This window comes from Callionymus lyra, chromosome 3 (assembly GCF_982586985.1).
Source record: "Callionymus lyra chromosome 3, fCalLyr1.hap1.1, whole genome shotgun sequence".
In the NCBI taxonomy this organism is placed as follows: domain Eukaryota; kingdom Metazoa; phylum Chordata; class Actinopteri; order Syngnathiformes; family Callionymidae; genus Callionymus; species Callionymus lyra.
Window position 1 is genome coordinate 3,451,225 of NC_141820.1, and position 25,351 is coordinate 3,476,575.

The 25,351-nt window shown below is 45.2% G+C and overlaps 2 protein-coding genes and 1 pseudogene across 2 annotated transcripts in view; 1 reads left to right on the forward strand and 2 right to left on the reverse strand.

The window, feature by feature from the left end:
• Positions 1-6,732: 6,732 nt before the first annotated feature.
• On the reverse strand, positions 6,733-10,074 carry LOC148083035 (uncharacterized; annotated as a pseudogene).
• Positions 10,075-17,409: 7,335 nt separating this feature from the next.
• Positions 17,410-19,605, forward strand: LOC148083036 (exostosin-1c-like). Its single transcript, XM_087785686.1, has 4 exons — positions 17,410-17,430; positions 18,093-18,253; positions 19,184-19,355; positions 19,423-19,605. Exons 1-4 carry the CDS (start codon positions 17,410-17,412, stop codon positions 19,603-19,605), a joined length of 537 nt encoding a protein of 178 aa, XP_087641812.1.
• A 2,989-nt stretch (positions 19,606-22,594) lies between these two features.
• The window catches only part of LOC148083037 (NACHT, LRR and PYD domains-containing protein 3-like), a 32,540-nt gene continuing 29,783 nt past the window's right edge, over positions 22,595-25,351 (reverse strand). Inside the window, exons 11-14 of the mRNA XM_087785687.1 lie at positions 24,382-24,555; positions 24,148-24,321; positions 23,794-23,840; positions 22,595-23,360 (exon numbers count right to left, since the gene is read on the reverse strand). Of these exons, the coding sequence (XP_087641813.1) occupies positions 22,819-23,360; positions 23,794-23,840; positions 24,148-24,321; positions 24,382-24,555 (937 nt within the window). The 3' untranslated portion in view covers positions 22,595-22,818. The remainder of the gene's footprint in view (positions 23,361-23,793; positions 23,841-24,147; positions 24,322-24,381; positions 24,556-25,351) is intronic.

Sequence of the window (25,351 nt, forward strand, 5' to 3'; positions counted from 1 at the left end):
AAAAATGATACATTTAAAAGAGATAATCGATAATGTAGCAATAATAACACATAGGCAAGACATTCTCACAAGAGATCTGTTAGCCACACTTAACATGTTTGAAATAGCAATAAGACAAGAAAAAGTAGATAAAGATGTGAGTGCAGCCATGACAAGTACACTTGGAACTATAGAGCAGCTGTGTGAGGAGGTAGATGACAAATCAGAAAAATTGAAAAAGAAAAATGACAGTGAGGAAAGAAGCAGCAGTAAGAATGAGGAACAAGACAATCATTGTAATTATAGACTTGACCCAGGCACGCCACTGACACCCTCTTAACATAAAGTTAAAACTAGAAAAGGTGAGAAAGGGAGACTAGATGGATTGGGAACAGGACCTCATGGACAGTTTCCTCTAGTGATGAAGAGTAGAAGAAAGAGGGATTATACTGATTACGTCTCAGCAACTATGATGGATGTACAATGTCTGAAAGAAAAACTTCCTCCTTTGGAAAGGGGAGCAGGTCCGTGGATTAATGTTTTTTGCAACAATATGACAGGAATTGTATTGGCTATTGGAGATTGGAGACAAATTGTTATGGCATGTGTGGGTTTTGATCATTTGTTAAAAATAGAGGAAAAAGCAGGAACTTGTAGGGAGCCATATCAGGCACTTTTTTCTCCTCATGCAAAACGAATATTTAAGGCCATGAGAAAGGTGTTCCCTACAAAGGTGGATGTGAATGAACTGATGTCATGCATGCACAAAGATTTGGAAGCTGAACAGCGGCAGCAAATGGCTGCAGCCCAACAGTATTTCACACCAGGCAACGACTGCTGCTTTTCATGTGGACAACCAGGTCACTGGAGAAATGAATGTCCTTTCTACCCACAGATCCCAGCACATTACAAATCTCTTAAAATAAAAAGGGGATGTAGATTTTTCAGTAGTCATGCAGGACAACAGTTCCGCAAGCCGAGTAGAAGGGGCCGGCATCTACTGCCCCTACCTGATATGAGTCCTCAGCCCTCATCAAACTAGTGATAGCACAAAGAAAAGCTAAAAACAACAGATAAATAATCATCAAGACGAAGGAATTCAATTTCATGGCTATTACTAACTGAATGTGTTAAGTTGTGTAATTACAGGACAGGAGATGTTTTAAATCAGCTGCACAGAGGCTGGAGCGAGTTGTGTTGTGCGGACAGTTAAAACAAAGGACACGGACCCCTGCCGACATTCCACAGGTTGTAAACAATTCAACATGAGCCGTGGTGCAACAGAGGAGATGATGTCAGGCTCATGGAGAAAGTGACTTCTGTGTCCAGTTGTAGGTTGTAGGTAAGGAGAAGAATTTTGAGTAGTAATGAAGGTGTGAATCAGGTTGTAGAAGTGGAGGTGTGAATCAGTGGCTGAAATGGTCAGTTAAGAAAGGTCTCTAATGTAATTAATGATAAAAACAATTGGTCAAAAGGAAAGATGTTTTTTTGGGCAAGACGGTGATGCACAGAGGATTCTAGTTGGCTTTGAAAAAACATTGCATTACAAAGCCCATGAGATATGTTTTTATCAGGAATTTGTTAATTACAGAAGTTGAATTTATCAATGAAAGTGAAAATGGTTACTTTTGCATCCTTACTGTACAATGCTTTACAATCTCATTTAGAAGACATGGTTCTGACAGGGAAGTCTTAGCAACAAAAATAAATAGTGGTGACATTCATTTGAAAAATGATTTAAAAGGTTTCATATAAAATAGATGTAGGTTTTATTTCAATGGTAAAGGAATGATTTCCAAAGTTCAGCACAGGTGAGGTCAGACAACATAACACCCCAGTTTCAATTTTGCAGAAAGAAAAGTTATATGTTTTTCTTGTATTTAACGAATATGTCTAGTTCTCCTTTTACAGTTGAAGGAGACAAAGGAAGCCTTAAAAATGACCTAACAAAGTTCATGGAGGATCCAGGTTTAAATTAGCATTTAGGTGGAGATACCTGGAATGTGACACAGCAGGGGGTGGCACCAACACCAGTGCAGAACAATCACACCACCATTTGAAGAAAACCTGGTAAAATAACATCTTAAGACTCTCACAGGTTCCACAAGAAGGACTACAGCAGAGACGGCGTAGTTAAACAGGGGGAGTTGGATCAAGGTGATCTTTGAGATGATCAGACAACAGTAGCCCAAAGGACAGGTAACATAAAAAGATGTTATGTGTCCTCTAGGGGAGGTTGATGTATGAATGGAATGAATGGAATGAATGAACAGTGAACATTATTGATGACAGTGATGTTCCTAATTTGGGGATTCCTGGTTTTATGTCCTAAATGGGGGAGGCCCCGGGTAAATCAAAGCGAAAAAGAAAAGAAAAATGAAAAAATAAGCAAACAAAAACTAAGAATGAACCTAAAAACTTAAACTACACTAACAATAAAAATTAGCTCATTTAGATTAAAACTAAAACTGATCTAGATTTAAAATAAACTAAAGAAGAAATCAAATATATATTAAAAGTAGAAATAAAAAAAAAATATATAAAAAATGTTAATAAGAACCAACATGGAAATAATAAAAATACAAAATAAACACGAACAACAAAACAAATGGGGTAAAAGAACATGCATTGTGGTCGCTCATACTGCCAGATAACAGGCAGAGGTCAGCAGACGTGTATATTACTCTCTCCAACCAGGGTCAAAATCAGTGGACGCAGGATTTTCTGACCTGGATGAGTAAACGCACTCAGAAGCATCAACCACATTCCCCATCAGAAGAAACAAGCGGATAAGTACATGGGGAAATCACCCAATTCTATTACATTAATAAAAAACTTTTTTTTGGTCAGAGCTACTCCTGAATGAAGGTTGTTTGTGTGTAGGTTCAAGAAGATGGACTCGGAGAAGATCGAAGAAGACGGATTTCTGGGATCAGTTTTTCCTCTGCACGCCTGGATCGGAACATGGACGAAGAGGACTAGATGACGAAGAAGAACAGTCACACCGACTATGGAAGATGAAGAACGAACAGACCAACTGCAGAGGATGATGATAACGATAATGCTGATGGACTGGACTGCTGAGAAACATGAAAGAATGATGAAAGACCACTTCTGAATAAGGCCAAACCTTGTGTCACCGTTTTAAAATGTTTTAACATAACAGACAGATGATTATATTTTCGGTTATACATATAGCGTGTGCAGGTACATGATAATAATATGTTATTGGGAAAATGATAATATTAGATAATATTATAATAAAGTAATGATAAAATATTGCTGCGGAACAACCATTTACTTAGAAAATTGGACCTTTTTGTTTATGACGTGACCTGTAAAGGCCACGTCAACAGGGGGAGTTGTTAGATTGGAAATTATTCTACACTATACGTATACGCCATAAGTTAAATTAATGCTAAAAAGATGATCAAAATATAGAGTATAAAATACTAGCCTCATCTAAGAGCTTAAACGTTTAAATACACATTCACAACCAACATTTCACTTTCATACTGATATACACTGTGTCAAGGGTAGCTTGAAACAGACTAGAGATTATTCAGCGATTTAATGAAGGACTGTCTGTCTGCTCTGTTCACACCTGTGGACGTGAAACAAAAGGGCAACACGGAACACACCCAAAAGAGGGGGGCTGGAAGACAAAGGAACTTGAACACACAACAGGCAAGGAAGGAAGTTACTCTCCAGGTGACTCGAAACAGGAGTTAACATAAAAGAACCACTGCCCCGGAATAGGCGACCCCCTGGACAGGAAACTTTCCCTTAAATGTAGAGACGACCCATAACCCAAGACCGTCTTTCCCGGAGCTATTGACCTGTAGAGCTGCCGGCAAAGAGCGAGTCCTTTCGATCGTAAAAGTTTGTATGTTTGTTTGTTTTGAAGCGGTGAATAAACGACCGTACACTCTGAATTGATCCTTTTTTCTCCATAAAGCAAAGTATTAAGACCCGGACGTGACGTCGTGTTGGAGCGACGGAGACGGACTCCGGTTTTATCCGCTTTAGTAATCAAACAATTTTCAACTGTAATCAAACAATTTTCAACTATAATCAAACAATTTAAACTATAATCAAACAATTTTCAACTATAATCAAACAATTTAAACTATAATCAAACAATTTTCAACTGTAATCAAACAATTTTCAACTATAATCAAACAATTTAAACTATAATCAAACAATTTTCAACTGTAATCAACTATTTTCAACTTTAATCAAACTATTTTCAACTATAATCAAACAATTTTCAACTATAATCAAAACAATTTTCAACTGTAATCAACTATTTTCAACTATAATCAAACAATTATCAACTATAATCAAAACAATTTTCAACTGTAATCAACTATTTTCAACTATAATCAAACAATTTTCAACTATAATCAAAACAATTTTCAACTGTAATCAACTATTTTCAACTATAATCAAACAATTTTCAACTATAATCAAACAATTATCAACTATAATCAAACCATTTTCAACTATAATCAAACAGACCTTTGAGAGTTCTTTCACTGGTCAGTCTGAGGTTCTAATGGCTCAACAATCGTTCACGTCTTCACCCAACAGTCCGTGGTCGTCCCAGATCAGCAGTTTGTCCAGCAAGAAGAAGAAGGCGAAGAAGAAGAACGAACAAGCTGCCAACAGCTGGGTCTGGGACGACGAGGCTCACTGTCTGAAGTTCACCGGGTGAGTTGATAGACACCAGATCATCTCAGAGGTTCCTTGAACTGATCGTCCACAGGTCGGACCTGTCGGAGCAGGAGGTGGTCCGACGACACAGAGTGGTAGGTGTCCATGTGGCAACACAGCTCAGAGGTTCTGAAGTGTGGTCTGTGTCAGGGATTTTCTGGACGCAGCCAGCAAAAAACAGTTTTCTCTATGAGTCAGTGAGCGTGGCATAACTCATTTCTCTAGAAACTAAACTCTAATTGGCCACATTCCTTCATGCTCAGTGTGAGCAGCAGCAAGCATGACTACATGTATATTGTGATACGACTATAAAAGCAACATCAATTCTTTAACATTTCCCTCTTGTTTATCATAAGAAACATTCATGTTTTAGCCAAAAATTGTTCATCAAAATAACATGACTTGATGCGATTTTCTCGCCCTCTGGTTCCGCGAGTAAAGCACATAACTCGGCTCCTAAATATTCTGGTGGACCCGACAGTTTACTCTGAAAAGGCCATTTTACACATGGTCAAAAGACATCATGACCAGAAGAGCAGAATGACCAGATGACTTTTCAGAATATTAAATGTCTTTTTCTTGTTCAATAAAATCTGTTCTGGTAAAGAGACGCCACAGAAGGAAGTCACATGAACTATATATATATCGAAAGTTACGTATGTAACTACGGTTCTATGAGTCCCGGATGACCGCCAGAGGCGGTGCTTCAAGCACTGAATGTATCCATCTCGCGCATGCGCAGTTCGAGTTTAATACCAACAAAGTCACCTGTGACCCCTGATGACCCCGGAAGGGGTATAACTTCCGGTGACATCAGAGGATCTGTTCCTGCAGAATCTTCTCGCGAAAACACAAGGATTCTGAGTGACAGAACGCTCTGGCGGTCATCCGGGACTCATAGAACCGTAGTTACATACGTAACTTTCGTTCTATTTCGTCCCTACTGACCGCCAGAGGCGGTGCTTCAAGCACTGGATGACCCATAACAACAAGGTCACAAAGAATCACAGTACGTACCTCATTGAGGGGAAGCAACAGAGTCGGGCAACAGGACCACACCTAATGGATGAGGAGTGGTGACGTTCACCCGATAGAACCTGAAAAAAGTGCTTGGTGAGGCCCAAGATGCTGCCTCACAGATGTCCTCCAGGGGTACCCCGCGTAGGGCTGCCCATGACGTAGACATCGCTCTGGTAGAGTGGCACCTCACCCCGAATGGCGGGGGGTGACCACTTCCTTTATATGCGTGGGTAATCACATCCACGATCCAGTGAGACAGTCGCTGTTTGGAAAGAGCAGAGCCTTTCCTAGGGCCACCATAGCAAATGAAGAGCTGGTCCGACTGTCTTATACTTGCGGTTGCAGCTATATAGGTTCTTAGAGCCCGCACAGGGCACAGCAGTCCCAACCTGTCTTCCCCTTCCGGGGGAATAAATTGTGCCACTTGAATGGGACGGTTGAGGCTCGATAGTGACAGAACCTTTGGGAGAAAAGCCATATTTGGCCAGAGGGTAACCCCTGAGCCGTCTGAGCTCCACCGCAGACATGACTCACTCACAGACAGGGCATGTAGTTCCCCAACACGCTTCGCTGAAGCGATGGCAAGGAGAAAAGCAGTCTTAGCAGAAACCCACTTCAGCTCTGTCTGAGCCAGGGGTTCAAAGGGAGGCAGACACAAAGCGTCGAGCACCAGGTGCAAATCCCATGCTGGGGCGCGCTGTGTGCGTGGGGGGCGTAATCGCCACGCGCCCTTTAGAAAGAGGGACACCAGTCTGTGGGACCCCACTGTGTTATCATCTACCCGAGCATGTTGAGAGGAAATGGCTGCTGCGTATACCCTCAGTGTGGCAGGAGACCGGCCACTGTCCAATAGTGACTGGAGGAACTCCAGAATCTTTGGGACTGAACAGTGCACAGGGTCCTCACCCCTGTCTGAACACCATGCAGTAAACAGTTGCCACCTATTTGCATACTGCAGCCGTGTAGAAGGCGCCCTGGCATTTAGTATAGTGTCGCAGACAGCATCTGAACACTGCGTCAGAAGCGGGTTGGGCCCTGCAGCGGCCAGACCCATAGTTGCAGGCGAAGAGGGTCGGGATGCCAAATCTGGCCCTCTAGCTGAGACAGGAGATCGTTCCTGTCGGGGAGGCGCCATGGTGAGCTGCGGCAGAGCCTGCGCAGCAGTGGAAACCATGTTCTCCCTGGCCAGAAGGGGGCTACCAACAGCAGCCTGTGACCCTGCTGGAGGACCCTCTGCAGTGTTGAGAATATCAGAGGTATTGGGGGAAAAGCGTAGAGGAGACCTTCTGGCCAGTCGTGCGCAAGAGCATCCTGGCCCAGAGGACTGCTTTCCTCCTTCAGGGAGAACCAGAGGGGACAATGGGTCGACTCCCTTGTGGCAAACAGATCTACCTCTGCTCTGCCGAATGTGTCCCAGATATTGAGCACCACCTCTGGGTGAAGCCGCCATTCCCCCGATGGGGGCTTGCCCCGAGAGAGCAGGTCTGCGACCTGATTCCGGTCCCCGGGCAAATACATTGCTCTTAGGCTGGCCAGGCGTGGAGCCGCCCACAGCAAGAGGTCCCGGGATGCTTGCAACAGCTGTGCAGACCGGGTGCCCCCCTGGTGGTTTATATGCGATACGGTCGACACATTGTCTGACCGCACAAGCACATGTCGCCCTCTCAGGAAGGGGAGAAAGTAGTGCAGGGCCATATACACAGCTCGTAGCTCTAGAACATTGATGTGCACCGAGCAGTCTCGAGCAGACCACAGCCCCTGGGCTGTACGGTTTTGCCACACTGCACCCCACCCTGAGAGGGAGGCGTCTGTTGTGATGGCCTCTCGGCGGAATGCAACCAAACCCATCTGCACGCCCTGGAGGAGAAAACCTCTCTCTCTCCATGGAGCCAGAGCAAGAAGGCAACGGTGTGAGACCTTGAGTCTCCTGTGCCGGTGCCACCTGACATCCAAATGAAAGTCGTTCAGCCACCTCTGAAGGGGGCGTAGCGACAACAGCCCCAAAGGGACCACGGTGGCGGCAGCCGTCAGTTTGCCTAGGAGTCGTAGGAACTCCACGTAATGCAACCACGTGCCCCTGCGAAAGAGGGGAAGGAGGCGGAGGATGTCGTCCACCCGCTGTGGTGAAGGCCAGGCCTTCATTGAAACTGTATCGAGAGTTATCCCGAGAAAAATTGTCCTCTGTGAGGGAACTAGGCAACTCTTTGTAGAGTTCACCCTGAGACCTAGTCGAGACACATGGGAAAGGAGGCTTGTGGTGTCCAGGGTCGCCCGAGACCGGGACGAAGCACAGATGAGCCAATCGTCTAGGTAGGGCAGGATCTTCATGCCCTGCGACTGCAGGGGCGAAAGGGCTGCCATTACAACCCTGGTAAATACCCGTGGCGAAAGGGAGAGGCCGAACGGGAGCACCCTGAACTGAAAATGACGTCCCTGAAAGGCGAACCTCAGGATCCGTCTGTGGTGTTGTGCTATGGGCACATGAAAGTAAGCATCCTTCAGGTCTATTGAAGTAAACCACTCCTGCCTGGAGACAGTGCGCAGAACCTCTGCAGGGCTGAGCATGTGGAATCTCAAGACTTTCAGGAACTTGTTGACTCCCCTTAGGTCGAGGATAGGGCGGAGTCCGCCATCTCTCTTTGCAACCAGAAAATAAAATAAGTCGAGTAGACCCCTCCTGGTTGTAACAGGGGATCTATCTGCTCGATTGCACCCTTGTCCAGGAGGACGGACAACTCCTGGGTGAGGGTTTGGGCTTTTGCCGGGTCGCATATGATGGTCATCTTGACCCGGCCAATGGTTGGGGGCCGGCGTCGGAACTGAAGCTTGTACCCGTTGGTCAAGGTGGAGAGCACCCAAGGGTCCCGGGTGGAAGCAGCCCAATAGCTGAGCTGCTGTTGGGAAAAACAGCCGACGGCCGACCCCAATGCCTCAGCGCTGGGTCCCCCGGCCTCGAAAGGCTCTGGGGGTACGACGGACAGTATGTGGGGCCTGAGGTTGCCTAGAGGGCAGCCGCTCAGTGGCTCGAAAGGTCTGTGCCGCCTGCTGAGCAGGCTGTGGGCTTGGGCGCTGAGACCTGAGGTAGCCTCTGGGGTAAGCCTGTGGCTGAGAACGGCGCTGGGGGGGAGCTGAAGATCCCCTAGGTCTGCCCGGAGGAGGCCGACTCCTGCGAAGCCCGGACAGCTGCTGTTGAGTCTGTCTGGCTTGGACAGTTCGTTCAAGTGCCTCTAGCGCTGCAGGTCCAAACAGTTCCCCCGGTTCCACTGGAACACTGCGGAGGGTTCTCCTGCATGCCTCTGTCAGAGGTGATTGTGCCAGCCAGACCTGGCGGCGAGCCTGGACAAGAGTAGACATCAACCGCCCCAGCTCTCTAGACATCAGCGCGAATGCCTGCAGGGAAGCGTCGCTGAAATTATGGACGGAAGCATCCAGTGGGGTCTCCTGTATAGATGCTGATAAAGCAAGCATCAGGTGGGACATAGAATTACCTATGCATCCCATGCGTGCCGCTGCGTCATAGGTTTTGGAGAGCAGGTCATCTGTTACCCGACACTGGGAACGAGGACACCTCACATCCGGTCTCAGCGCCTCATCGGGTGAGACAATTAACGCAGCTATTGCCGGCTCGACGGCTGGTATGCGGCCCAACCCAAACTTGGGTGCATCCTGCATGGCTGCCAGGGTCCGGGCGTCTGAGTTTGCACGAGAGAGGGCTCTAGAGTCCCTCCAGCATGCATGCAACTCTCTCAAATATTCGTTAGATGGAGGCACAGTAAAGTTGACGGGAGCTGATCCGCGTCTGAAAAAGGCACTGGCCGAAGCTGGCTGAGCCTGCGGGATATCCAACTGCAGGCGAGCCAGGGCCGTACGAATGATGGCCCCCATAGAGCCGTCTCCAGAACCGACAGTAGAGCTGTGGGCTGAAGAACGGGAGGCCGCCGCAGAGGCGTGGGAGGCTACACGCTGTGGTACCACCTCCTCTCCATATTCGGCGAACTCAGTGGCTGAAGCTGCCATGGAGATTATATCTTCCTCCGGTTCCAAGATGGCTGGAGGAGGAGCAAGATCACCCAACTCTCTTTCACCAGTCCCAGACTTGAAGGCCAGGAAGAAGGATCTCATTTGATCAACTTCCTCCGTTAATTGGTCCACCTTGGAAGCAAGTCCGGACTCTCTAACCTTCTTCCTAGAAGTGGGGCCTCTAGTCTCAGCAGCCCGCCGTTTAGATCGGCGGGATTGAGCTTGAGTCTGCCGCTGGGCTGAGGTTAACTGCTCGGGCAACGAAACGAGGCCCAACAGTTGCTCTACCTCAGCAAGTCTGGCAGCCCTTATTCCCCGGGGCATGAAGCTGCAGTTCATGCAGGGATCTTCTGAAAGACCTTCCCTCAGATGCTCGAGACCAAGGCATGAGGGGCACATATCGTGGCCGTCTTCGGGCTGCAGAGAAGCCATACAGACCGAGCAGGAGTGGCCGCCAAGCATGTTAGCAACAGGCGAAGGCCACACAGAGAAAAACAACAAACGCTGGGAGCGGGGGCGAAAGCGCAGCCTTCACCAACGAGTGTTTACATATATGAGAGGAGTATACAAACGCTGGGAGCGGGTGCGAAAACACAGCCTTCACCAACGAGTGTTTACATGTATGTGAGAAATATTACAAACGCTGGGAGCGGGTGCGAAAACACAGCCTTCACCAACGAGTGTTTACACATGTGGGATGAAGTAGCACAAATGCTGGGATAGGAAGCGAATACGCAGTCGTCCCCAACAAATATGAGGAATCCACTTCGGTAGCTGAAGGCAGCAGTACAAATGTTGGAAGAGAAAACACTGTCTTGACCAACAAATGTAAGGAACCAAGAGTGAAAAAGTTGCACCGGCACTCAAGGGCAGTTTGTACCGATATATAAACAAAGAATACAAAGCCGGGAGAGGGAGCGAACACACTTCGTCACCGAAAGAAATCAACTACAACCAATGGCGAGTACAGCAGGTTGTACTAATATTCAAAGATATATAATGAAGAGTACAAAGTCGGGAGGGGGAGCGAACCCACTTAGTCACCGAAATAAATCAAATACAACCAATGGCGAGTACAGCAAGTTGTACTGATATTCAAGATATATAATAAAGAGTACAAGTCGGGAGAGGGAGCGAACCCACTTCTTCACCGAAATAAATCAAATACAACCAATGGCGAGTACAGCAGGTTGTACTGATATTCAAAGCTATATAATAAAGAGTACAAAGTCGGGAGAGGGAGCGAACCCACTTCGTCACCGAAATAAAACAAAATACAACCAATGGCGAGCACAACAGGTTGTAATGATATTCAATGAAAAGAAAATTGGTACTCAGCCAAACGAAGACGATCTCCGGACGTTTCCACGGCGAACCGCTACAACTTCTCCGGGTCGAAAGTTCGTTGCAGTCTCTGGAGGGCGAAAGTTTCGCAGCTCCGACAGAAGTCGCGTGACTACCGGCAACGAAAGAGCTAGTCCTTGAGCTAGCTCGGTGACATGCTACTTGCGCAGCGAGAAGATGAAAAGGAACAGATCCTCTGATGTCACCGGAAGTTATACCCCTTCCGGGGTCATCAGGGGTCACAGGTGACTTTGTTGGTATTAAACTCGAACTGCGCATGCGCGAGATGGATACATTCAGTGCTTGAAGCACCGCCTCTGGCGGTCAGTAGGGACGAAATAGAAATATATATATAATAATAATAATAATACATTTATTTTATATGGCGCCTTTCAGGGCACTCAAGGTCGCCTAACAATCAGAAAACAATGCAAAAACACAATGAAAAACAAGTTAAAAAGCACAGAGCTTGCAGCAGATTTTCAGTCCATTGGTGAGTATGTCTGCCTAAATAAATGAGTTTTAAGGTGGGATTTGAAGGTGAGAAGTGAGTCCATATTTCTGATGTCCGGGGGAAGGCTGTTCCAGAGGCGTGGGGCGGAGCGGCTGAAAGCTCGAGCCCCCATGGTATATTGTTATGAAACAATTTCCGGGGGGTCGCTGATCACACACACACTCTCTTTTGTATCTTTCAATAAACCGTCCCGGAACACGAATCGCTGCCTTCACGTAAAAGATGAAATGGATGGAGGAAGAACTTAGAAGAGACAGAATGGTCTTTTCGAATCAACGTTTTGCAAAAGGGGAGAACTCCAGTACTACAGTTTCCGCAAACTGCACTTGCTACTGCCCAGCCGGATCCGAGGAAAGTTCTGACAAGCCCCACAGTGCGGCTTCGTTTTATTGAAAGAAAACAATGTGTGATTACATATTCAAACAAGCCAATAAAATTCAAGACAGTTAATTATAGAGGTGTGGTTCTTCGTCTGACGGCTCACGTTGTCCAGGATGTTGGTTACATGTGTCAATCGCGGTACAAACGTCAGTTAGCTGATAAAACAGGACCCTGGGACGATGTGTTCCAGTGTGTCAGCAAGATGTGTTTTGTCTGTCTCGCTATCTGCCCCCCAGTGAATTCCCTCTCAGAATCAGAACATCAAGTTACATAGCAGGTCACAATGACAGGTCACCATTAATCAAATGTCATACACACCTAATGATTCAATAATGGTTCCCACATTTTGATTATTATATATCCACACGCATGTGAGTATATGTGTATTTGTGAGTGTGTGTTTCCACACAATATAAAAGTGCTTTGATGTGTATATGGTGTTTGAACATACATATCAATACTGTGCTTTCCTAACATGTAATGTTTGATATCATTGTGATCCTTAGAAAGATCTGGGAAGGTATGATAAGTTAGCATTTAATGTGAGCCTCAGATCGTTCTATAACGTCAAATAAAAGAAGTTTCAAAGTCAATTCGAAGGAGGAGAGAAATCCAAAGGACAGAGGGGTGGACCATCTCCAGCCAATGTGGGGTTGAGGAATCAGATGTCATCCACCAATCAGGAGCACGAGAGGAGTAATATTGTTCCTTCCATGATATCAAAGCATCATCATTCCATTAAATTGTTCTTAACTGTTCTCTTTTCTCTTTGTATCTTTCAATAAATCTTATGAAAAAGTACATCAGTTGCCTTTACAATTTTTGTATAATCAATTTAAGAGCCTCTTACTCAGTAAAGAACAGATAATCATGACAACAAGTAGTATCTTCAGTAAATGAGATTTATTAAAACAAGTGTTTCATAATTAATGAATTAGTATCCAAGAACATTTAATAGTTTCCCTTGTACTATAAAATCATAGGGTGGTGCTCCAACTTCAGGTAAATTTTACCTAGAGGCAATTTTAAAGTTAAATCGACCAGAACTTGGATGTTCGGAAATAAAGCTTTTTATAAAGAACATATATAACATTACTACATAATTGGTGCTGATAAATTGCTAAATTTTGGTTATAACCTAAAATATTTGTGTATTGGCTCTGACCAAAACTTTTAAACAGAGATTCCTAAAGTGAATATTCCCCAAAGCTCCTATCTTTGTCTCTCTCTCTCTGCACCTCTGACCCCCCAATGACCTAGGGATCCATTCTGCATGTGTGTGTGTATGATCAACCCACAACCCACAGCCCCTCCTTTCTCTATTTCACCTTATCTGAGTCAAGCTAAAGCCCCCTTCTTTCTCTTGTGTGAGCCCAGCTGACAGCTGCGTAATTATCAAAAGTGTTAAAACTTAAACTGTGGTACCTAAACTTTAATTAAAGACTAACTGTCTTCCAATACATGTTTGTTAGTTTCAGTGTTCACACCACTGCAAACTTTATTTTTTAGGCCTAAACAAATGGAAAATCACGACTGTGGTACGAGCTTCTACCCAACGAGGATTTAAACATTCAAAACTCCAACCTTAAATTTTGGCTTAGCTACCCAATTATTTTTAAAGGATCGCCTCCAACCACGATTTGGAGTTATTGTATAATAGCCTGGTGTACGGATAATCTGCCCACAGGAACAATAGTGATCAAGTGACGTTACTTGCGTTGGATGTGGTATACGTTTATTTTACCTATTTTAATTGTTGTGTGTAGAGCAGGAACAGAAATTTCATAAGACTCTCACAGTGTGGCTAACAGTTGTCCATAACTGTTGTCACAGTTGTCCCTCTGTGACATAATTCTGTGCCACGGAAGACGGAAGCGGAAACCGTTTCACTGCTTTTGTTACTAATTTCTTAGCCTTGGCGAAAGTTATTGGTTTGCTTTTCTGACCTTGAAGAACAGCAAAGATGAAGCATCTGAACTGTTTACATCCATATTTCTAAACACATCCGGGTGAAGGTGATGAGACAAGTGTGTCTGAGGAGGATTGTGAGGACGAAGGTTCCTCGTTCTACCAGGACCAGACAAAAGAAGCTCCTCAAGTCAAGTTAGCAGAGCTTGTTTTCTAGAGAACAAAGTTCTTCATGTGGACGATTCAGAGTTTTTATTTTAGTATCAGTGAAGTACTTTGAATCTCTGTTACTACTTTATTATGGTAACTGTTGTTGAAATATGCTGAATACTAGTTCTACTACTGCTTTTATTACTTATATTTTGTGGGGATTTTGTGTTCCGGTGAACCGACCCCTCCCCAGCCTCGTACGTGGTGGTGGAAAATGAAGGACAGACACATGGATGAGTTTAAGAAAAATGCTCATTTAGTGAATTATGCACATAAGTCAGAGACAAACTTACGTGAACACGGCGCTAGCAAGCAGAGAGATTTATCGCAGACGTCTTCGGATGCCAGAACGCAAAGATCTCACAAAATGGTGGATCTTTATAGTAGAATATTCAGGTTAACGCCTCTAGTCAATTGTGAATGTAGGATTGGTCAGTAACTGTAAACACTTGATTCTAAGATGGCCGCCGCACGTGGTCATTGTGGAAATTTACCAAAGGTTGTTGTCTTCTAGAGAGAGTCTGTTCCCAGCGACTTGCTGGCCTGTTGTGTCTTTCAGTGTGAGTTCTCAAACAGGTTCACACAGACTTGCTGGGAATCTGGGATTGTTTAATCTTTCTGTGTGTGTGACCTGACCGTGGATGTGAACCTGAGTAGTTTGAGTTTAGTTTAAGTGAATGCAATGCAAGACAATGATAATTTAATATGAATTAAATATAAAAGATTATCAGTTAATGAAGTGACTATTTGAAATGTGTGTTAAATCTAGATGATTGATTACAGTAAAGTTGTCATTTCCTTACAATGTATACTATTTTAATACTTGTATTTTAACTACTCATTCTACTATTGGTTTTACTACTTATACATACAAAGTATAATTTATACTACTTCTACTAATAATAACACTACTGCTGTTACTACTTACTTATACTATTTATACTTTTACAACTAATTCAACTACTGAATTTACTAGTTATAATCATACTTCTTCTACTTTTACTACTAATTATACTTGTACTTTTACTAATAATTATACTTGTACTTTTACTAGTAATTCTACTTGTAGTTTTACTATAATTCTACTTCTACTTTTACTACCTATTATATTACTGTTTTGACTACTACTAATTCCACTTTTTCTTTTACTAATAATTCTACTATTGCTTCTACTACTTCTACTCCAACTAATTATACTTGTTCTTTTACTTCTAATTATACTTGTACTTACACTAATAATTATATTTGTACAACTAATTATACTACTGCTTCAACTACTTCTACTCCTACTAATTCTACTTGTTATTTTACTAATAATTATACTATTGATTCTACTACTTCTACTACTACTAATTATACTTGTACTTTAACTACTAATTATACTATTGCTTCTACTACTTCTACTACTAGAATAGAATAGAATACGTTTATTCATCCCCAGAGGGGAAACACACTTTTACAACAGCACAACGAAAATAAAGTGCAAGGAAAAAAAGAAATAATAAAAAAGATAATAAAATAAAACGATCTTAAAAATATACAAATTATTTACAATATTAGAAAATTAACACTATTAACAGAATAAAATAAAATAAAATAAAATAAAAACAGAAACTAAAAACAGACGAGAAGAAAAACACACTACGGATTAACATCAGGATATTTAAAGTAAAGAGTTAAATATCCTGACACCAGTTGGGATGAAGGACCTTCTATAACGCTCCGTCCTACACTGGGGGGCCTGAGCCACTGAAGGAGCTGCTCCTCCACGGTCAGGTGCAGTGGGTGAAGAGTGTTGTCCCTGATGGAGGAAAGTCTGGAGAGTGTCCTCCTCTCTCCCAGGACAGAGCCGGCCCTCGTGACCAGCCTGTTCAATCTCTTCCTGTCCCGGTCCGTGCTGCCTGTTCCCCAGCAGACCACAGCGTAGTGGATAGCAGAGGCTACCACGGAGTCATAGAAAGTCCTTAATAGTGGTCTGCACACTCCGAAGGACCTCAGTCTCCCCAGGAGGTGGAGGCGACTTCAGCCCTTCTTATACACGGCGTTGATATGTGTGGACCAGTTCAGTTTATTGTTGAGGTGAACACCCAGCTATTTGAAGCTGTCCACCAGCTCAATGTCCTGGATGCTCACCGGTTGATGTGGTGGGGACTTTTTCCTGAAGTCAATCACCATCTCTCTTACCAGTGTTTAAGCAAAGGTAGTTGCTCTCACACCAGTCAACAAAGTCCTTGATGACTGACCTGTACTCCAGCTCGCCCCCCCCAGACACGCAGCCCACAATGGCCGAGTCGTCAGAAAACTTCTGGAGGTGACAGCTGCTGGAGTCATAGGTAAAGTCCGCCGTGTAGAGGGAAAAAAGGAAAGGTGACAGCACTGTCCCTTGAGCACTTGTTTTTTTGCTACTAATTCTACTTGTACTTTTACTAATAATTCTACTTGTACTTTTACTACTAATTCTACTTGTTCTATTACTACTAATCATACTACTGCTTCTACTACTGCTAATTCTACTTATACTGTTACTTTGTGACGCTTTTACCATCATCTCTGGAGATTATAATCATGCTAACCTGGACTCTACACTGCCTACTTTTCACCAGTCGGTGGATTCTCCCACCAGGAATGACAGGACAATGTACCTACTTTATTCCAACTTGAAGGAGGCGTACAGAACCAAACCTCTTCCTCCACTTGGAAGGTCCGATCATAACGTGGTCCACCTCGACACAATACACTCCTCTGGTGCAGAGACTGTAACCCAAGACAATCAGAAAGTGGACACCAGCTGTGGAGGACGCCATCAGAGACTGCTTTGACACCACAGACTGGGATGTGCTGCTGAAGTCCCTAGAGGACATCTAGGGAGTAGTATAACAGTGTATAACAGATTATATATTTGAATTTCTGCTCAGACGTTGTCGCCCCTGCTGAGACTGTCCGCTGTTTCCCCAATAATAAACCGTGGGTAACAAAGGAGGTCAAGGATGTCCTTAACAGAGAGAAGGCAGCTTTCAGGAGCTGGGACAGAGACGCCATGAGGTCAGCAAAGCAGGAGGTGAAGCGATGCTGGGGAACGTACCAACCCTGTGGAAGACTTCCTGTATAGTTCCAGTCCTGAAAAAGATCCAGCCGAGCGAGCTGAATGATTACAGACCGGTGGCACTGACGTCACAGCTGATGAAGACACTGGAGTGGCTGGTCTTCAAACATCTCAGGCCACATGTCCAGCACGTACAAGCCCCCCTGCATTGTCCTACCGGCCAGTTGGTGTAGAAGAGGCCATCCTTCACCTCCTGCATCGGACGTACTCCCACATGGATAAAGGAAGTGACTCAGTAAGGATCCTGTTCCTGGACTTTTCTAGTGCCTTTATCACCACCCAGCCCACTCTGCTGCAGGACAAACTGACAAAGATGCATGTGGACCCTGGTCTGGTCTCCTGGATTACGGACTACCTTACTGATCGACCACAGTATGTCAGGCTGAAGGACATCAAGTCTGACACTATGGTGTGCAGTACAGGAGCACCTCAGGGGACAGTACTGGCCCCTCTCCTCTTTACCATCTACACTTCAGACATTTGCTACAACTCAGAGCTGAGTCTCGTCCAGAAGTATGCTGACGACACTGCCATTGTTGGATGCATCAGGGACAACAGCGAAGACGAGTACAGAAGTCTGATACATGACTTTGTGGACTGGAGTGAGAGGAACCACTTGCAGCTGAACACCTCAAAGACCAAGGAGCTGGACTTTGGGAGGTCCAGGACAAAGCCATGTCCAGTGTCAATGAAAGGCGACAAGTTGTACCTCGGTGTGTTGCTGGACAGTAAACTGACACAGACCATGTGTATAAGAAAGTTCAGAGTATACTGTACTTTCTGAGGAGAAACAGAATCTGTGCTGAGCCTGGACGAGGACACAGTTCTGCTGACCAGTGAGGTTTGTGGACACGATGGTGAGAAGGAGGAGCTTCAGGATTGAGTCTTGTCATTCAGGTCAACTTCGCCTTCCTGGTGTGGAGGAGCTTCCCCGAGAGGATCGTGGGTTACCTGCCCAGGAGTCACTTCTGGGACCCCCTGAAACATTCCTGGGGCTACACGTCCAAGTGGACCAACGACTACTCCATCGTGCTGACTGGAGCTGCTTTCTACCACAGGTGACCACCTGAAGAACTTCTTCCATCTGAGGCCGACGTGGAGCTGTTGTTCGTCCAGACAAGTCTCAATAGTCTCCGTTACAGACGCTCGGCATGTGCTGCTGTCAGCTGGACCTCCATCAGAGCCACAGAGTTCAAAACAGGCTGAAAGTAAAGTCGCTCCAGCTCAACGTGTGGTTCTCTCTTCACCATGTCGAGGGTGAACATCTCCTGAATCCAGGGTTCCATCATCTGAGCTCTAGTCCATCATCACGTCATACTGCGACATGAATGAAGCTCATCACGGCAGGAATAAGATCCACGACTGACACATCAAGCGTTTTATAAACTGTTCAAACACTTAAACGTCATCATTAAGAGAAGAATCTCAAGAATAAACCATGATTTCACAGATAATTCAACAGAAGAACATGAGCCTCTACAAGTCTGTCCAATAAAATAAAAGAATGACACAAACGATTTACTAACATTAAAAAGTCAATCAAACACATCAGTTGCACAATAAAATAAATGAATAAAAGAAAGTGGATTTTGATCAAAAACAATATCATCAAAAGTTTTTTCAAAACAAAACATTTAGTTCAAGAAAAAATGAATTTAAACATTTTTCCTTTATTTGAAGCGTTTTCTTCTATTGAATCATCTTTTTGAGTTTAAGCCTTAATATCGTAAAACATTAATTCTTTAATCCTAAAGTTTCTATAATAAAAAAATATATTTTTAAGTTGAAAAGCTTGGAAGTAGTTTTGTATCGATTGTTTTTATGTTTTACTGAATAATAAAGAAACAAATGTTCAGACGTTAAAGGTTGAACTTCTGATGTGATGGACAAGAAGTCTGTGAGTCTGAAGCGACCTCTAGTGTTCGCTCTGAGAACAGCAGTTTCATAGGACTGTGGTAACATGTTTCAAACTCTGCATATGTTCGCAGGTACTACCACTACCTGTTCACTCATTACCTGCCCCAGTCCCTGAGAACTCTGGTGGACCGCTCGTGCAACTGCGAGGACATCCTCATGAACTTCCTGGTCTCTGCTGCGACGCACCTGCCGCCAATCAAAGTGGCCCAGAGGAAGCAGTCCAAGGAGCTCCCGGGTCCACAGGTGGGCGCTCCTCTTCCTGAGATCCTGCCGATGCTCTTAGTCTCACCACCTTCTCTTGGCTCACCAGGGCACCAGGACGGTTCCTTGGGTCGACCCCGAGCACTTCAGTCAGCGGCAGGAGTGCATCAACACCTTCAGCTGGTTTGGCTACATGCCTCTGGTGCACTCGCAGCTGCGCCTGGACCCGGTGCTCTTCAAGGACCAGGTGTCCGTGTTCCGCAAGAAGTACAAGGACCTGGAGAGAGCGTGAACATGGGAGACAGGACTGGAGGCTGGACCAGACGACAGACCCTGGAGGACTGTCTCTGGAGCCACGAGTCCAGATGAAAAAGAACTTCTAGAACTTTCTCTGACGGTTCTGATGATCACATCTACCTGTCTGACCTCACATCTACCCGTCTGACCTCACATCTACCCGTCTGACCTCACATCTACCTGTCTGACCTCACATCTACCCGTCTGACCTCACATCTACCCGTCTGACCTCACATCTGCCTGTCTGACCTCACATCTACCTGTCTGACCTCACATCTACCTGTCTGACCTCACATCTACCTGTCTGACCTCACATCTACCTGTCTGACCTCACATCTACCCGTCTGACCTCACATCTACCTGTCTGACCTCACATCTACCCGTCTGACCTCACATCTACCCGTCTGACCTCACATCTACCTGTCTGACCTCACATCTACCTGTCTGACCTCACATCTACCTGTCTGACCTCACATCTACCTGTCTGACCTCACATCTACCCGTCTGACCTCACATCTACCCGTCTGACCTCACATCTACCTGTCTGACCTCACATCTACCTGTCTGACCTCACATCTACCCGTCTGACCTCACATCTACCTGTCTGACCTCACATCTACCCGTCTGTCCTCACATCTACCCGTCTGACCTCACATCTACCCGTCTGACCTCACATCTACCTGTCTGACCTCACATCTACCCGTCTGACCTCACATCTGCCTGTCTGACCTCACATCTACCTGTCTGACCTCACATCTACCTGTCTGACCTCACATCTACCCGTCTGACCTCACATCTGCCTGTCTGACCTCACATCTACCTGTCTGACCTCACATCTACCCGTCTGACCTCATATCTACCTGTCTGACCTCACATCTACCTGTCTGACCTCACATCTACCCGTCTGACCTCACATCTGCCTGTCTGACCTCACATCTACCCGTCTGACCTCACATCTACCTGTCTGACCTCACATCTACCTGTCTGACCTCACATCTACCCGTCTGACCTCACATCTACCTGTCTGACCTCACATCTACCTGTCTGACCTCACATCTACCCGTCTGACCTCACATCTGCCTGTCTGACCTCACATCTACCTGTCTACCTGTCTGACCTCACATCTACCTGTCTGACCTCATATCTACCTGTCTGACCTCACATCTACCTGTCTGACCTCACATCTACCCGTCTGACCTCACATCTGCCTGTCTGACCTCACATCTACCTGTCTGACCTCACATCTACCCGTCTGACCTCATATCTACCTGTCTGACCTCACATCTACCTGTCTGACCTCACATCTACCCGTCTGACCTCACATCTACCCGTCTGACCTCACATCTACCTGTCTGACCTCACATCTACCTGTCTGACCTCACATCTGCCTGTCTGACCTCATATCTACCTGTCTACCTGTCTGACCTCACATCTACCTGTCTGACCTCATATCTACCTGTCTGACCTCACATCTACCCGTCTGATCTCACATCTGCCTGTCTGACCTCACATCTACCTGTCTACCTGTCTGACCTCACATCTACCTGTCTGACCTCACATCTGCCTGTCTGACCTCATATCTACCTGTCTACCTGTCTGACCTCACATCTACCTGTCTGACCTCATATCTACCTGTCTGACCTCATATCTACCTGTCTGACCTCACATCTACCTGTCTGACCTCATATCTACCTGTCTGACCTCATATCTACCTGTCTGACCTCACATCTACCTGTCTGACCTCACATCTACCCGTCTGACCTCACATCTGCCTGTCTGACCTCACATCTACCCGTCTGACCTCACATCTGCCTGTCTGACCTCACATCTACCTGTCTACCTGTCTGACCTCACATCTACCTGTCTGACCTCATATCTACCTGTCTACCTGTCTGACCTCACATCTACCTGTCTGACCTCATATCTACCTGTCTGACCTCACATCTACCTGTCTGACCTCACATCTACCCGTCTGACCTCACATCTTGTTGGATGCATCAGGGACAACAGCGAAGACGAGTACAGGAGTCTGATACGTGACTTTGTGGACTGGAGTGAGAGGAACCACTTGCAGCTGAACACCTCAAAAACCAAGGAGCTGGTCTTGGATTTCGGGAGGTCCAGGACAAAGCCACGTCCAGTGTCCATCAGAGGCGACGAGGTGGAGATAGTGGACAACTATAAGTACCTCGGTGTGTGGATGGACAGTAAACTGGACTGGTCCTGCAACACAGACCATGTGTATAAGAAGGTTCAGAGTAGACTGTACTTTCTGAGGAGGCTTCGTTCATTTAACATCTGCAAGAAGCTCCTCTGCATGTTCTACCAGTCTGTGGTGGCCAGTGTCCTGTTCTATGCTGTGGTGTGTTGGGGTGGAAATGTGTCCAAGAGGAGTGTCAACAGGTTGGACAGGTTGATCAGGAGGGCTGGTTCTGTGGTTGGAATGAAGCTGGACTCACTGGTGACAGTTGCTGAGAGGAGATCATTGAACAAACTACTGTCCATCATGGACGATGACAGTCATCCTCTCAGCACTGTCATCAGTGAGCAGAGAAGCAGAATGAGTGCACGAATGCTCCTACCCAGGTGCAAAACAAATAGACTCAGGGACTCATTCATCCCTCGGGCTATTAAATTGTACAATTCTGAGTTCGGGGGCAGGAGTGGAGTGAGAGTATCTGGATGTTCCATGTTAGTCTTTGTATCTTTGTCTTTGTTGTTTTTCTTTCCTTGACCTATGTTCTTTGTCTTTGTCTTTAGACTTAGATTGTGTCATCTTGTTCTTCCTCTTTATGTTCTTCTTATTTTATTTTTTATGTATTATTTTTTATTGTTTATGAAAAATTGCTGGCTATTGTAAAAAAACAATTTCCCAAAGGAGACCTCCTGAGGGATCAATAAAGTTTTACCTTACCTTACCTTACCTTACATCTACCTGTCTGACCTTCTTTCTAACCTTTTATTGTGAAGTGACCTTGAGTCTCTTGAAAGTTTTAAAGCAAATGTTTTATTAAACATGATGAACATCATGAGTGACTCGTGCTCCACTGAACTTCAAGTCTTCAGTCGACTCAACAAGTGATGAAAGAGTTTCTTCAACAACATTCAGATCAACACGTTTGTTTCAGGAGCAGATTTCTTCCATCATCACTGTCAGCACTTTAATGATGATTGACAGCAGCAACACAAGTGTGTTGGAGGAACACACTCACACACTCAGGTCACACACACACACTGAGGAACCAGAACCAGGAACCTCTGTGAGTCCAAATCCCAGGTACAAAGGTTCAGTGGAGATGAAGAAGGTGGCGAGATGTTTCTGTCCATCAGAGGAGACACTGTAGAAGTTTAAATATCCAGGTTCACTAAAGTTCATCATCACTGCTACTCTGTGAGAAACTTCTTGACTCTTGATGACAGTTTCTTTCTTATCGTGATAGAATTTATATCCTTCATCATCAGAGCAGCTCAGACTCCAGGAATAACGGTTCTGTCCAAACTCAGACTCGTCTTCTTTCCCTCCGTCTCTTCTGAGAGTCAGTGCGATAGAAGCTCCTCCTCTCCACTCCAGCTCCCAGTAACATGGTCCAGTCACAGCTTCTCTGCTCATCACCTGAAGACACCGGTGGAATCTGTCGGGATGGTCCAGATAATCCTGATCCTGCGGCACAAGTTCCACCGTCCTGTTGTCCTTGGACAGTAGGAGGCGCCGGTGTGCTGTGTCCGGGTCCAGTGAGAGTGGACGGAAGTCTGAGAGAAGAAGACACGAGAGGTGATGATGGTGGAAGAACTTTCTCTTCAAGACAATCATGGACTCCGTGTCCCAGCAAGCCAGGGAGGGCTGATCTGTTTGTTGACATCTAGTGGAGATCATCATCAAAGTGAAGTCAACAGTCTTCTGAGACTGGGACCACCTCCAGAGAAGAACCAGGAGGAACATCCCAGAATCATCATTTGATTGACACCAGTGTGTCCATATCAAGTCAGCAGCTAAACTAGCATGAAGCTAACATGATGTTTCTTCATGTTCTTGAAACATCTCTGTGTTCATCTCCACCATCATCCTGGACTTGATGAAGCTCCATCAGCAGATTCAAGTGTAACAACATCTCAACATCACAACTGCTCCACTAGAAGCTGACAGAGTCAAGGAGTTCTCATCCATCAATCAAATCAAACTTACACATCTTCCATCCAGATGTTAACCTCTGTGGTCCACAGTGATCCAGCCTGGAGGAAGAAACATTGAGAAGATCAGATTCATTTGACTTCAGATGCTGCTAAGTGGACGTTCTTTCATGACTGTGTGGACCACAACAAAGATGGATCTAGAAACACTCGCTCAGTCTCCACTGTCTCCTTGTTCTTCCACTGGTGTCCAGCAGGAGAACATGGAGAAGCTCTGAGAGTTGGATTCATGTGCTCAGTTCAGATGAAGAGTCTGAGCAGCGTCACACACTCACATCTCTCTGCTTCTGATCACATGTTCAGAAGATCTTTGGAGCTCAGTCAGTGAGTTCTGCTGCTCCGTCCATACCTGAGAGTCTCCAGCCTCCAGTCTGGACTCTCCAGTCCAGCAGACAGCAGCTCCAGTCCTGGTCCTCCTGGATGATTGAAGCTCAGGTCCAGCTCTCTCAGATGGGACGGGTTAGATGTCAGAGCTGAGGCCAGAGAAGAACAACCTCCTGCTGAGATCAGACACGCTGACAGACTGTAATGAAGGAGAAACAGTTTCATTAAATCAGAAGAACTGAAGACATGATGTTCTGACCTGAGAGTCTCCAGGTGACAGTGTGGACTCTTCAGTCCAGCAGACAGCAGCTCCACTCCTGGATCCTGCAGGTCGTTGTGACTCAGGTCCAGTTGAGTCAGACTAGAGGACGGAGAGCTGAGGACTGAGGACAGAAGTGAACAACTTCTCTCTGACAGTCGACAGTTGATCAGCCTGTGAAAGAGACGGAAACGTCAACAAGAGACTTTTTCTCTATTTTGCCTTGAAAGCCTTGATTGGAGGAAACACTGAACTCTTGACGTTCATAAGATCATCACATGATTGTGTGAACATTTGAAGACTTTGATTTCAATCAAGATCAACTTGATCAACACATGAAATAATGAAGTTTTCATCAGTTCAACACTTGATGTATAAATGATCACATGACTCACTGTTGTGAGAGGATTGATGTGTGTTTGTGTTTAATGTCAGTGTTAGTGTTAGTGTTGTGTAACTCCACTCACACTGTTGTGTAACTCCACTCACACTGTTGTGTAACTCCACTCACACTGTTGTGTAACTCCACTCACACTGTTGTGTAACTCCACTCACACTGTTGTGTAACTCCACTCACACTGTTGTGTAACTCCACTCATACTGATGTGTAACTCCACTCACACTGTTGTGTAACTCCACTCACACTGTTGTGTAACTCCACTCACACTGTTGTGTAACTCCACTCATACTGTTGTTGTGTAACTCCACTCACACTGGTGTTGTGTAACTCCACTCACACTGATGTTGTGTAACTCCACTCACACTGTTGTGTAACTCCACTCACACTGGTGTTGTGTAACTCCACTCACACTGGTGTTGTGTAACTCCACTCACACTGATGTTGTGTAACTCCACTCACACTGGTGTTGTGTAACTCCACTCACACTGGTGTGTAACTCCACTCACACTGTTGTGTAACTCCACTCACACTGGTGTTGTGTAACTCGACTCACACTGTTGTTGTGTAACT

What these genes read in the sequence shown, in the direction of transcription:
- LOC148083036 (XM_087785686.1), top strand. Translation starts at nt 17,410, where the DNA reads ATGGATAAAGGAAGTGACTCA. An exon ending in TGGATAAAGGAAGTGACTCA is followed by an intron (nt 17,431 to 18,092) that starts GTAAGGATCCTG and finishes CTTGTCATTCAG; the next exon opens with GTCAACTTCGCCTTCCTGGT. An exon ending in AGGAGCTCCCGGGTCCACAG is followed by an intron (nt 19,356 to 19,422) that starts GTGGGCGCTCCT and finishes TTGGCTCACCAG; the next exon opens with GGCACCAGGACGGTTCCTTG.